At 36.6% G+C, this 14,301-nt stretch overlaps 1 protein-coding gene across 1 annotated transcript in view; it reads left to right on the forward strand.

Annotated features, from left to right (window-relative positions):
- Window positions 1-12,125, forward strand: part of MDFIC (MyoD family inhibitor domain containing) — a 104,962-nt gene extending 92,837 nt beyond the window's left edge. Inside the window, exon 4 of the mRNA XM_007453686.1 lies at window positions 11,861-12,125. Within this exon, the coding sequence (XP_007453748.1) occupies window positions 11,861-12,108 (248 nt within the window). The 3' untranslated portion in view covers window positions 12,109-12,125. The remainder of the gene's footprint in view (window positions 1-11,860) is intronic.
- The last annotated feature ends 2,176 nt before the right edge of the window (window positions 12,126-14,301 follow it).

Below are 14,301 nucleotides of genomic sequence, written 5' to 3' on the forward strand. Positions count from 1 at the left end.
TATTAAAACATCCATACCCTCGAAAGCAATATACAGATTCAATGCAATCCCTATCAAAATTCCAATGGCATTTTTCACAGAAATAGAACAAACAATCCTAAAATTTGTATGGAACTACAAAAGACCCAGAATAGTCAAAGCAATCTTGAGAAAGGAACAAAACTTCAGAAATTATGTGCTCTGATTTTGACTATTACAAAACTATAGTAATCAAAGCAGTATGGTATTGGCATAACAAACAGACACATTGACCAATGGAACAGAATAGAGAGCTCAGAAATAAGCCCACGGATATTGGTCAATTAATTTATGCAAAGGAGCCAAGAATATACAATGGGGAAAGGACAGACACTTTATAAATGATGCTGGGAAAACTGGATGGCTACATTCAAAAGAATGAGACTGGACCACTATCTTACACCATACACAAAAATTAATATAGATTGAAGACTTGAATGTAAGACCTGAAACTATAAAACTCATAGCAGAAAACATAGGTAGTAAGATCCTTGATATAGGTCTCGGTGATGATTTTTTGATTTGATCCAAAAATCGAAGGCATTGTCTTTAAAGCAAAAATAAACAAGTGAGACTACTTCAGACTAAAAAGCTTATTCAGACTAAAAAGCTTATTCAAAGCAAAGGAAACCATCGACAAAATGAAAAGGCAGCCTACTAAATGGGAGAAAGTATATGCAAATTGGGATTAATATCCAAAATAGATAAAGAATTCATATAGCTCAATAGCAAAGAAACAAACAATATGATTTAAAAAACCACAGTGAGATATCACCTCACACCTGTTAGAATGGCTATTGTCAAAAAGACAAGAAATAAGAAGTGTTGGGACTTCCCTGGTGGCTCAGTGGTTGGGAGTCCACCTGCCAATGCAGGGGACATGGGTTTGATCCCTGGTCCAGGAGGATCCCACATGCCACAGAGCAACTAAGCCCGCAAGCCACAACTACTGAGTCCACACGTCACAACTACTGAAGCCCATGTGCCTAGAGCCCGCACTCTGCAACAAGTGGCTCAGTGGTTGGGAGTCCACCTGCCAATGCAGGGGACATGGGTTTGATCCCTGGTCCAGGAGGATCCCACATGCCACACAGAGCAACTGCCCGCAAGCCACAACTACTGAAGCCCATGCACGTAGAGCCTGTGCCCCACAGCAAGAGAAGCCACCGCAATGAGAAGCCCGTGCACCGCAGTGAAGAGTAGCCCCCGCTCTCTGCAACTAGAGAAAAGCCCACGTGCAGCAGTGAAGACCCAACACAGCCAAAAAAAAAGAAAAAAAAAAGAAATAAGAAGTGTTGGTGAGATCGTGGAGAAAAGGGAAAACTCGTGCACTGTTGATGGGAATGTAAATTGGTAGTCACTATGGAAAACAGTATGGAGGTTCCTTAAAAAATTAAAATAGAACCACCATGTGTGGGTTTCCCCGGTGGTGCAGTGGTTAAGAATCCACCTGCCAATGCAGGGGACACGGGTTCGAGCCCTGGTCTGGGAAGATCCCACATGCCGTGGAGCATCTAAGCCCGTGTGCCACAACTACCAAGCCCACATGCCACAACTACTGAAGCCCATGCACCTAGAGCCCATGCTCCGCAACAAGAGAAGCCACTGCAATGGGAAGCCCTGAGAAGCCCACGCACGGCAACAAAGAGTAGCACCTGCTCATCACAACTAGAGAAAGCCCGTGCACAGCAATGAAGACCCAAGGCAGCCAAAAATAAATTAAAAAAAAAAAAAAAGATTAAGTAATATTAAAAAAAAAAAAAAAAAAAAAGAACTACCATGTGATCCAGCAATTCCACTTCTGGGTATTATCTGAAGGAAATAAAAACACTAAGTCGAAAAGGCATATGCAACCCAGTGTTCATTGCAGCGTTATTTACAATAGCCAAGATGTGGAAACAATCTAAGTGTCCATCAATCAATGAATGGTTAAAAAAAATGTGGAAACTATACCATGGAATATTATTCAGCCATTAAAAAGAAGGAAATCTTGCCATTTGCGACAACATGGATGGACCGTCAGAGCATTATGCTAAGTGAAATAAATCAAAGACAAATATCATTATGATCTTATATGTGGCATCTTACAAACAACAGCAGCTAGGAGCTATAGATACAAGGACCAGGTTGCTGGTGGCCAGAGGTGGGGGTGGGCAAAATGGTTGCAGGGGGTCAAAAGCTACAAATTTCCAGTTATAAAATAAATAAGTCATATGGATTGACTATAGTTAGTAATACTGTATTACATATTTGAAAGTTTCTCTGATAGACATTAGATCTTTAAAGTTTTCATCACAAGAAAAAAAAAGTTGTAACTATGTGCAGTGACGGATGTTACTGAGACATATTGTGATCATTTTGCATTATATACATATATGGAATCATTACATTGTACACCTGAAACCAATATGTTGTATGTCAACTATACCTCAATAAAAATGAATAAATAGCATCCCGTATGGCAAAGGTTTTATTTTACTATCATCACCTTTTACATGATCACCCAACTGCAGTACTACATGGCTTTAAAAAAAAAAAAAAAGGCTGATTTTTCTCATAATATACCTTGCACAATATTTAAACAAGCACGAATCAGAAATGAAATTGAAAGGTGAATTGTTAAATAAACACAGTTGCAAAAGTGAAAATAGGAAAATATTAAGTGAAGCTTTTGGGAGAGATTTCTTACATCATTTTTATACAAATATATATTTTCCTTAAACCTAGAGGATTTACTTATTTTTTGTCCTAACCATAGATGATATTGTGACCAACTTTAGCAGACTGTTTATACAGTGACTCTTTCTAGGAAAATGCTTTTAAGATCTAAAGTAGATTCTGTCATCCAAAAGTTATATTCAACCTTCCTATTAATTAAACTTTTTGGATTAGAGATATTTCAACTGGCCAACTTAATAAAATTACCATTGAGTAGGTTCAAGTATGGTTTTCCTCTGTTTTTGCTTTCTAGCTTCCTGAGAAAATAACTGGATAATAGTTTAAATATGGAAAATGATTATTATTTTTAAATCTCCTGTCATAGCCAAACATAAGATTGACTAAATCTTTCTGGGCAGATTTCTGCTCCACTCTTCTGCAGATTCTGTCTCTTAGAACTACCTTCTTGATTCTCTCTTTTTAAGTATTTGAACTATGAACAGCCTTTTATAAACCTCCTTAGGTTAAAATTGAATGGCCCTATTTTGTTGTGGTAATCAGAGCGAATGAAACATCGAAAGGTAGAGCGTTGTACCCTCTCTAGAATAAATATTTTGCCATTATCTTTGTTGCTATCACAGTAATATTAATAAGTATGTACATGAATTCTTTACTGAGTACTTTATATACATTGTCTCTTTTAATCCTTACCTTAACCCTATGAGGACAGTACTGTTATTACCAGCTATCAAATGTGTGATCTTAAAGTACTGTAGAGATTCAGTAAACTCATATGCATAATACTTGCACCATTGCTATTTTTTCACTCTTCTTTCCCTGCCTCTCTGTCCACATACTAACTTTGCATTTTAAGAGTTTTAAATAAACACCTCTACTACCTGAGTGTTTACTCCCTGGCAGATTTCTGTGTTAAGCTCCTGGGAAACAAAAGGTGACCTGATATATATGTTACCTTCCTAGACTTTATAAAGTGTGACTCTTTAGAAAGGAATACTTGAATCAGTGCTATAGTTAAGTCATGACCAACAATTACTGGATCAAATCTCTCTTGAGAGTTTGGAATATTTAATGAATCAGCAACAGATCAGGCAGCAGGGTAAACAAATAAGAATCAAGAAAAATCTGTGCTATCCACTTACTGTAGTTTAAAATATGAATGCACTTCCCACAGGAGGAGGATGGATTCTAGGATTTGGACACGTGTTAGGTATATGATTGAGGAGTCCTTTTGTGGGGTGTGGGAGAATGGTACTGTTTTTTTCTATAGTTCTTTTGAGTTTATTGAGAGGAAAGATAATAGTAAAGGCTATTGTTCAGTTTCTGTAAGTGTGGTCCTCTTTGTGCTGCAGTGGAAAATGTAGCTCCTCTCTTTCTTTTACCTCCTGACCTATCTCACTTTCTTCCCTACTAGGAAAATGTTGACTGTGTTTTGGCTAAGATGCATGGCCTCTCGGGGACAGCAATGTGCCAGAGGGCTCTGTGTGGGAGGCGTACTTCAGGCCAATTTATGCAAGCAGCAGGTCATTCTAGGGCTGTAGGCCAGAATGCTGTGCGTCCTCTGGCTTGGAGACATGCAGCTACTTGGAGCTAAGCTACCGTGCCGTCTTAGTAAATATTTCCTGCCCCCGTGATCACTTGAGGAGCAGAACTCCCTGGAGATGTCTGTGTCTCGTCCCTCACAGCTGGCTTTTCACAGAGGCCAGATACTGACTTAGCCATCCTGGCTGCAATTCAGGATGACCAAAACCCACTTTTAGCCTGTTTTTTGATTTTGTATTGAGAAACAGTTGCAGCAAAGCAATATCTGGGAAGAGGAATGCCTCTTGCTCTGCATGGTGAGTCCCCCTGTGCCCTCCCAGGGCGGATGTAAGCCTTAGCAGCTGAAGACATGGGGACACCTGTGGGTTCTCTGTGGCTTTGATTATAAAGCTAGAGTCAGGTTTGATCGCAATACAATTTCATAAATTACTAATTACACATAACTGACTGCTCATGCTTTAACCTGCATTTGCTCTTTGGCATGCTGTTGACCTGTTGAAAAAAATAATGAACCCCTGTTTCTTAGTATATAGTCTACATGATGGGGACCCGATTAAGAAAGTATTTTCAAGCATTTTCAGTCATAGGAAATGTTATTAGAGATCAGTCAAGATACGACACATACAAATCTACCTTCGCTCAAAAATGGGTTGTGGGTTATTCTCAGAATTCACTGTTCTTTGCTCTTCCCTGTACTCTGCTGTACAGTGTCTTTGTTTCAAGAGACTCAAAGCACCTGTCATACCACATCTTAAAAGAAGGAAACTAAAAAAAATAGACATTTAGAATACAGCTGAGTTTCCTGTGCAAAGAGTTTTCTGATGGTTCTTAGGGTTCCTTTCACTATAACTGCTTTCCTCACATTTGCCTAGTATTTTGAGCCACCTATGATTGGGTAAAACAATTTGGGATTTTATTATTAAGTTCGTGTATTCTTATAAAAATAAGTCTTCAATCTCATTTCAAGAGAACAAAGGCCCTCAGATCAGTCACAGATATTTTCACCAGTCATCAAAGATGCTGTTTAAGTAAGTTTCAGTTGTTACCTTCAGGGTGTTGGGAAGCTAGACACTTGCCAGATATGCCAGCTGCATGGATTTAACATTGATGACCTTTCAGAGGACTCAGAGATTTTGTTTGGGTTTGTGTCTGCAAGTAATTCATAACAGTTTTTTTAAGAGTCAAATGTTGCGCTAAAGATTTCCTTTTATGCTTTCTTTTTTAGCTCCTTGGCTGCTGGTATGTTTCTCTGTTTTCCTAAATTTACAGTAGCTGTCAGTCTTGTGCTGAGTTCTCCTCTCAGTAATACACTGAATTGTGCAATTCTTTTGGGCCTAGCTTGGAACAGGCATTCTTCCCAGAACCTAGTTGGCTTCTCAAAGGTTAAACACTTTTGGCAAAAAACTGCAAATATGACCGAATAAAACCATGAAAACGAAAAACCACAAGAACAGCAGGAAAAACAATTATTTCTGACAGTGAACTACATGGATGCAGAGGACTCGTCTCTTTTAAAGTTTGTTTCTCCATTTAGGTCTTCTTAGTTTGTTAATTCTTATGATCCTCTCTTTGCTTCAAATAAAACCAACAACATAATGCCTTTTATGATTCTCCATCCCCCTGGGGGGGGAGGGGTGGCAGTGACAGAAACTGTAACAGCTGTTTCTTCTTAGTTTATTTTAACCTTTTCGTTACCCCAATCACAATCGAACTACTCTTTCTAGAACACAACTGAAAAGAAAAAATGCTTTTGGAAAGGAATACAAACCAGATTATTAAATTGATTTGATAGAATTTAGGGATTCATCTTTTGGTTTCTTTTTTTGTTGTCATGTCTTAAGTATTTTTCTACTTATAAAGTACAGAAAATGAATGTGTTTCTGGTAGATGCTTCTGTAAATGCACCTTGCTTAATATCACTTTAATCTCCAAAATGAATTTTGGTTTCTGGCTTCTTTACATGCCCTATTCATAGATTTGATTTTTCAGAGCAGCCCAAAGTGCTTGTCTAGTAAATTATGTAGGACCTATGTTTTAAGAGGATGACTATTTTTCTAAGTTTTAGTATTTACATAAAGGGCTTATTCTTTTGAGAACTCTGTCATAACAGTATATTTTACCAGTAGAGTTCCTATATAATCTCTACAATGCTTCTGTTCATATAAATATGAACCTTAGATTTTTAAGTTTTAAATTTAGATTTCTTTTGATTGACACATCATCTCTCTCTTGGCTGCCCACGTCTTATGTCTGTTTCAACAATGTAACTGGAAGTTTATGAGTTCTCCAACTCATCAACTTTGCCCTTAACGTGTTGAAGGATAATACTTACTCTCAAGTCTTCATTAAAACTAAAATTCAGAATCATCTTTAGAAAGGAAATGTGAATCGAGGCTGAAAACAGATCAGCAAGACAAATCAGCAGAAATCAGTTGGATTTATAACTGATCTTCTTCCCGCCAGGAAGATGAACTGTTAGAAGTGACCCATCCCTGTATTGGCAGCATAGCATGCTGGATTAGACCATGGATTACAGAGGCAGATTGTGTGGGTTCTGACCCTGCCTACTACTTCCTGACTCTGTGACTTTGAGAAGATTTCCTAAGTTTTCTGTAATCTGTCTGTGGTAAAATGGGGATAATACCATTACTGCTTCTTAGGGATGTTATTTGAATCAAATGAATTAATATTTGTAAAGAGCTTAAACCAGAATTTAACAGAATTGCCAAGTTTCTTAAATAGTTAAAAAAATTGAAAGAGTGATGAAAATCTCTCTTCTCCTAAGATTACACATTCTTAATTAATAAATGCTTTTTTCTTCATTAATGCCAGGCTTCTTATTCTCTGTAAAACCACCACTTGTATCTATTGTACAAATTACACTATATGACCCAGCAATCCCACTACTGGGCATATACCCAGAGAAAACCATAATTCAAAAAGACACATGTACCCCAATGTTCATTTCAGCACTATTTACAATAGCCAGGTCATGGAAGCAACCTAAATGCCCAGTGATGGGCGAATGGATAAAGAAGATGTGGTACATATATACAATGGAATATCACTCAGCCATAAAAAAGAATGAAGTTGGGTCATTTGTAGAGACGTGGATGGACCTAGAGACTGTCATACAGAGTGAAGTAAGTGAGAAAGAGAAAAACAAATATCATATATTAACGCATACATGTGGAATCTAGAAAAATGGTACAGATGAACCGGTTTGCAAGGCAGAGATAGAGACACAGATGTAGAGAACAAACCTATCGACACCAAGGGGGCAAAGCTGGGGGATGGGGCTGGGGTGGGGAGTGGGATGAATTGGGAGATTGGGATTGACATATATACACTAATATGTGTAAAATAGATAATAAGAACTTGCTGTATAAAAAATAAAATAAAATTCAAAAAAAGAGAAATTACACTATGTTGTTGAAGACAGTCTAGAAAACGAGTGTTCGATCTATTTGCACTAAGAATTTATTTTTTCATGTTCCTTGTTTACTAAAAATGCAAAGTTTAACAGACTTCAATTACTTTGTAGATCTTGTTGGCCAAAAGTAGGAGTTTGGAGAGATTCTATTCTTGGCTTAGGGCTTCTGATTTTTGTATAACAACCATCATTATTGTCTAAGATCTGGAAGGGACTTTGATTCTCAAATGAATATGTTCTATGAGCACCAATGAGTTGTTCAGTTGGGAATGTCACTCCCATTCCTCGTCATCCCGAGGGCAGCTGATTTCACACGTTACATTCAGTCCCTCCCTCCTGATTACTTATTGTTTTCCCCTCCCTTTCTGTATATCGGAATGTCTGGACTCCCTTCTTTTGAATCAAATGCTAAAACTTTTTATTTCATTCTGCTACTGAATCTTGTTAATGCCTCCTCTCCTTTTCACTGACTCATTTGCCAAACTTGGCTATCTGCCACTTACTTCCTCAGCCATATTATCCCATATCTTCAGCTAAAAACAAGATTTGAATTTCTCTTCATCAGTTCAAACTCTCAAGGTCTAAACATAACTCATCTGTATCTTATCTCTTTTAACTACAAAAAGCCACATACTGAGAGAGGACAATCATACTTGACAAAAGACTGATGTCTTGACTATATCAAGAACTTCTACAAATCAATAAAAGAAAAAGGCAGTTCAATAGAAAAGTGAGGGGAATACATGAACACCTGCTTCAAAGGTGAAACATGAATGGCCAAAAACATGATAAGATGTTCAAACTTATTAGTAAACAAGTAAATGCAAAATAAAACGACCATGAGATGCCATTTCACACTCAATGAATTGGCATATATGAAAATATGCCAGTTTCATAGATTGGTGAAGATGTGGAACAATGAGCATTCTCATACTTGGTTGGTGGGAATACATTGTGGAGCAATCACTTTGAAAGCAAATGTGGTATTACCTAACTTGATTAAACATATGCGTATCCTGTGGCCCGACAATTCTACTGCTAGTTATTTGGCATGTGTACTCTAGGAGACCTGCACAAAACTGTTTCAAACATTAATGTTTGGAATAGCAAAACACTGGAAATGACCAAAATATTCCTAAGTAGGATGAATAAATAAATTACAGTGTATTAAATCAATGAAATACTGTACATCTAGAAAACAAGTGAACTTTAGCTACATGAATCAAAAAGGGTAAGTCTGAAACACATAATATTGAGGAAAATTGCTACTTATGGGAATTTATATGGTATCGTTTCCTTTCTGATAGATTATGTAGGGATATTTACACATTCACTGTTGTATAAAGTACAATGAAAAGCAAGGGAAGAGGAAGATGATTTAGGAAGGGACCAGAGGAGGCTTCAAAGGTATCATTACCCTCTATTTCTAAGGCTGGGTGGGAAGGCCATTCTTTCCCCTTTAAGACTGATAGATTCACTACATACAGTTCAATGTATATTTTATGATTAATACATAAAGAATCTAATGCTCAATAACTATACTTAATGTTTTTCAGTATCAAGTGAGTTTTTGTGGATTCCTCCTCTTAGTCTTGAAATATAAGCATTCCACAGTAGAATACAAAGTTAAGGTTACAAGTGTCCTTAGAATTAGTTAATATGGATATTTGTTTGAAGGCATATCGAATAGAACTGGGTTGCTTGCCAGTTAAACACTAGTTTCTTAATAGGAGTAATAATAATAAAGCTAGCTCTTTATAACATTTCAGATATTTTACAAATCACGATGATAACATAATCCTGGAAAAACTCTACTGAACAGATACATATAAGATCTTAGGATAAAAATTTATAGAAAGAATGTAGAAAGAGGGAAACTATAGACTCTCTAGAAAAAAAGAACTTTCCAAGGCTGTGGACTTGGATCCATGAAGTTGATTTTACTATTCTCCTAATGTGATTGGATATAGTAATCCCCACTTATCTGTGGTTTTGCTTTCCATGGTTTCATTTACCCACAGTCAGCTGCAATACCAAAGTATTAAATGGAATACTTTAGAAATAAACAATTCATAAGTTTTAAATTGCATGTCGCCCTGAGTAGCATGATGAAATCTCATGCCTTCCCACTCCATCCCACGCGAAACATGAATTATTCCTTTGTCCAGCATGTTTCACCTGACCATCACTTAGCAGTCCTCTTGGTTATCAGACCGACTGTCACAATATTGCAGGGCTTGTGTTCAAGTAATTTTTATTTTACATAATAATGGCTCCAAAGCACAAGAGTAGTGATGCTGGCAACTCAGATATGCCAAAGAGATGCTGTAAAGTAATTCTTTAAGTGAAAAGGTGCAAGTTCTCAGTAAGGAAAGAAAAAAAAAATTATATGCTGAGGTTGCTGTAAGAACCTCAGGTTGTGGTAAGAATGACTCTTCTATCCATGAAATTGTGAAGAAGGAGAAAGAAATTTGTGATAATTTTGCTGTCGTACCTCAAACTGTAAAAATTATGGCCACAGTACCTAATAAGTTTGTAGTTAAGATAGAAAAAGCATTAAATTTGTACAAGGTATTTCAAGAGAGCCTACATTCACATAAATTTTATTACAGAATATTGTTATAATTGTTCTCTTTTACTAGCAGTTATTATTGTTAATCTCTTTGCCTAATTTATAAGTTAAACTTCATCATCGGTGTGTATACATGGGAAATAAATAGTATATATAGAGCTCAGTATTATCCGAGATTTCATGCATCCACTGGGGGTCTTGGAATGTATCCCCCAGTAATAAAGGAGGACTACTATACTACTAAACACATTAGGGGAAGATGGAGAGAAACTCACAGTCTTACAGTTCTGTGATCTTTTTCCAATTGCTCCATAGACAATTTTACATGAGAGTGGGCTTGGCACTGAGAAGATTGGGAGGAAACATTGGTGTGTTTTTTAGCTTTTTTTTTTTTTTTCCCACACCGCATGGCTTACGGGATCTCAGTTCCCTGACCAGGGATTGAACCCGGACCACGGCAGTGAAAGCCAGGAATCCTAACCACTAGGCCACCAGAGAACTCCTAGACTTTATTTCTACAGCCAACTCTGGAGTTATCCTTTTTGAGTTTTTTCTGACTCTCTCCCCTTTTTGCCATCTGGCATGTAGAGTATGTATTTCCCACATTTCCCCCTTTTACAAAGTTACAGACTCTCTACAAAGTTAGAGACTACAGAGAAACAGCAATGTTCAAGGAGTTGGGGAGTTTATGATGGAATACACAATTTGATGAAACTCCATCAAAGGCACTCAATCGTAAAGCCAAATACAGAAATACACAAGTCATGTGACAGTGGGATGTGGGTAGGGATTGTTCTGTACTGTTGTTGTTGTTGGAAGCAGAATCCCCTCATTAAAGCTTGCATTGTATGAAATTTAAAAAAGAAAAGAAAAAGAAGGAAAGGAACACAAATACAAATCCAGAAATAATCCTGCTAAAAATTCACAAATATTTCTGAAAATAGACAAATGTGTTATAACATTGGTCTTAAATTATTTTCATTGCATGTGTTAAAGTCCTCCAGAAATAGAAATTTTCTTCAGTTGTTCCTTTTACTTACTTGCCCCAAAATTCTACAGGAAAGAAGTTTAGGACATGGTGTACTAAATTTATTAGATTGTAATCCATTTGATTTCTCACTTTTTTATATCAGTTCATGAGATTTATTGTTTAGAGAGGCATCACTAGAGGTGTCTCGGGAAATAATAGAAATGTAAAGTACTTTGCCACACAGGAAGTGGAAAAGCAATTTCTATTTTCTGAAGGACTATAATGTCATGGAGTCATTTAGCAGAGAGCAGTAGATAGCGAAGATGGATGAGAGGCATAGAAAAGTGCAGGACCAGTGCAGTGTGTGAGTAATACTCTAACCCACATGCACACACACATATACACAAGTATGATCTTTTTTTTTTTTTTTCCAGATCCAGTATCTACTTCTAAAAGATTGCTCATCTAGAATTTAACTTCTTTCGTTTTATGCTTCCAGCCCACAAAAGACTACTAGGACTGCGTGTCATTAGGTTCTGGATTACTTAATTATTTTCATCGAGTCTTATTATTCGGTATATTGATGATTTATATATTTTGTGTTCCTCCTTTTTCTGACTATGTGGCCTCCTCCCAACTGAAAATGAAGATTGCTGTGTCCACTGTATCCTGGCCTGCCTGTTCTGTGAATTCCTGACCCTCTGCAATATTGTCCTGGGACAAGCTTCGTGTGGTCTCTGCACCTCAGAAGCCTGCTGCTGTTGCTGCGGAGATGAAATGGGAGATGACTGTAACTGCCCTTGTGACATGGATTGTGGCATCATGGATGCCTGTTGTGAATCATCAGACTGTTTGGAAATCTGTATGGAATGCTGTGGAATTTGTTTTCCTTCGTAAATATTTATCTTCTGTTTGCATTAAAACTGGAGAGTGTTTTAAAATTTTTCTTTTAAGGGGAAAGAAAAGCACGTGGTAAGATTCTCATCAAACAATCCAGTATTTGCACTGTTAACTCATTATTTTAGGAAATCTCTGCGAGCCTTTTTTTTCCTCTAACCATATCTACATGGTTTAATATGTGAAATTTAAACTACTTTTAGACTTCTTAATAGGTTAAAATGACTGAGGGACATTTTGACAAAACAGAAAGAAAGGAAGGGAGGGAGGAAGGGAGGAAGGAAGGGAGAGAGGGAGGGAGAAAGAAAAAGACAAAATGTCTCCTCTTTTGTTTACTTATTTCTATTTCTTGTAACCATTCTTAGGAGCCCCTTGCTCCAAATGTATTATTTCTCAGTGGTTATTTAAATCAGACAATTTATCTGTGATGTTTGTTAATGGTTAAAAGTATTCTTTAAACTTTGGGAAACAAACCCACACAGTTGCTGGGGACCCAGTGTTCATCTCCATGCTGTGTTCTCCACTCGCTCAGCAAACACTGAGTGCCTACTGTGTGTAATCTCCTGCTGCAACACAGAGATGGATGTCATTCAGCTCCAAACCAGAGGAGCATAGGAAAGTTTAGAAGAGGAAAGAGACCTGTAAAGAATAAACCAGCCCACAAGGCATATTGAAGTGAGGATTATGGGAGAGAGAAACTCAAAAGGCTATAGGAATACACAGAAAGGAAAGCTAATGTCTACTGGAATATTCAGATGGCTTCAAGGAGAATGTGGCATTTGAAGGAGGCCTCTTAGGATGAGTGATTCATCTGCTGCTTGAATGAATTAGATTTAGGACCAAGTTTTAGGTGACTAGCCTGAGCTGTGTGTGCCCTTGAGCAGTTAGAAGAAAAACGCCTTAAGTATGTATTTTCTTTTTTTAAACTATAAAATTAACTAATAATATGCATTTTTTACATAATCTAGATGTTATGATAAAGTTTTGATAAAAACAATGCTTTATTAAAATAGCTATATTTTTTAAAGAATGTGGAATACTTTTGAAAAGTTACACTTAAATTAGGAGATTTTTTAATATTAAAATCTCAGCATTCTCATTTGATTTATTTTCTTTTTGAGAGCTTTAAGTCTTTTGCGGGGGGGTTGTTAAGAAACAAACCGAAAACCCCCCAATATTTATAAACACAGTTAATCTTAAATGCAAACCATTCCTTCCAATTCAGTAGGAATCTTGACATCCACTACTATGACCGAATTTCAGTACTGCAACTTTATATTAAATTAAACCATTATGGCAGGTTATAAATATCCTTAAGTATAAAGAAATTAGTCAGTTACAAGACTTACTAAGTGTTAGCGACTTAGTAAGTTACAAAGTTACTAATACATAGAGACTTTGTGTGATGCAGATGAAAGGGAGGGTAAATTTTCATACTACCTGCTCTCCTACTAAGTTTGATGTCCCCAAATTGTAGTTTGCTTTGATTTAATGTAATTCCTTGTAGAAATTTTGAAAGTATACCTTTGGATGAATAGTTATTTTTGATTCTTCCAGTTGAATATCAAATTGATAGTAAAAACAAATGCATACTTTTAGGAAGCCTTTTAGCAAATTTAGGCTTTTAAGAAAGATTTTAAACCTAAAGCATGGGTATGAGACCCACGGTTTTTCCTTTGAGATGAAACTTAGTTTCTACTTATATCATTACTTAAAAGGCTTAAAAAAGAAAAAAAAAGTTAGCAGACTCTTGAATCCCCCTTTCAGTACTGTTTACACACACACACACACACACACACACACACTGTTAAATTGTCCGTTTTAAATAGAGTTCTAGTAAACAGCTGTCTTTCTGTTCCTTGTCTAAAGAGCTTCTTTGATGTAACAAATGAAATAAATATAAGAACATCTTTCTACTATTTCATAGTAACCAGAGTCTGAGTATTTACATATACCCAAAGTTAACTTATGCATATATATTAGGATGTGAGAGTATCAACTTTATATTGACATATAAAACCTCCTAATGACCTGAAATCATTAAAATATTATACTTTTTGTCCTGCAAAAATTTTCAGCCGAATGGTTTGACTAATATTTAAGTGTATTCTGCTACTATTTGCGATGATGATATTAGCACTTTTAAAATAATGTTTCTCTGTAACAGAGCATTAGTTGATAGCAGAATTTTAT

This window comes from Lipotes vexillifer, unplaced genomic scaffold, assembly GCF_000442215.2.
Source record: "Lipotes vexillifer unplaced genomic scaffold, Lipotes_vexillifer_v1.1 scaffold1256, whole genome shotgun sequence".
Lineage (NCBI taxonomy): Eukaryota > Metazoa > Chordata > Mammalia > Artiodactyla > Lipotidae > Lipotes > Lipotes vexillifer.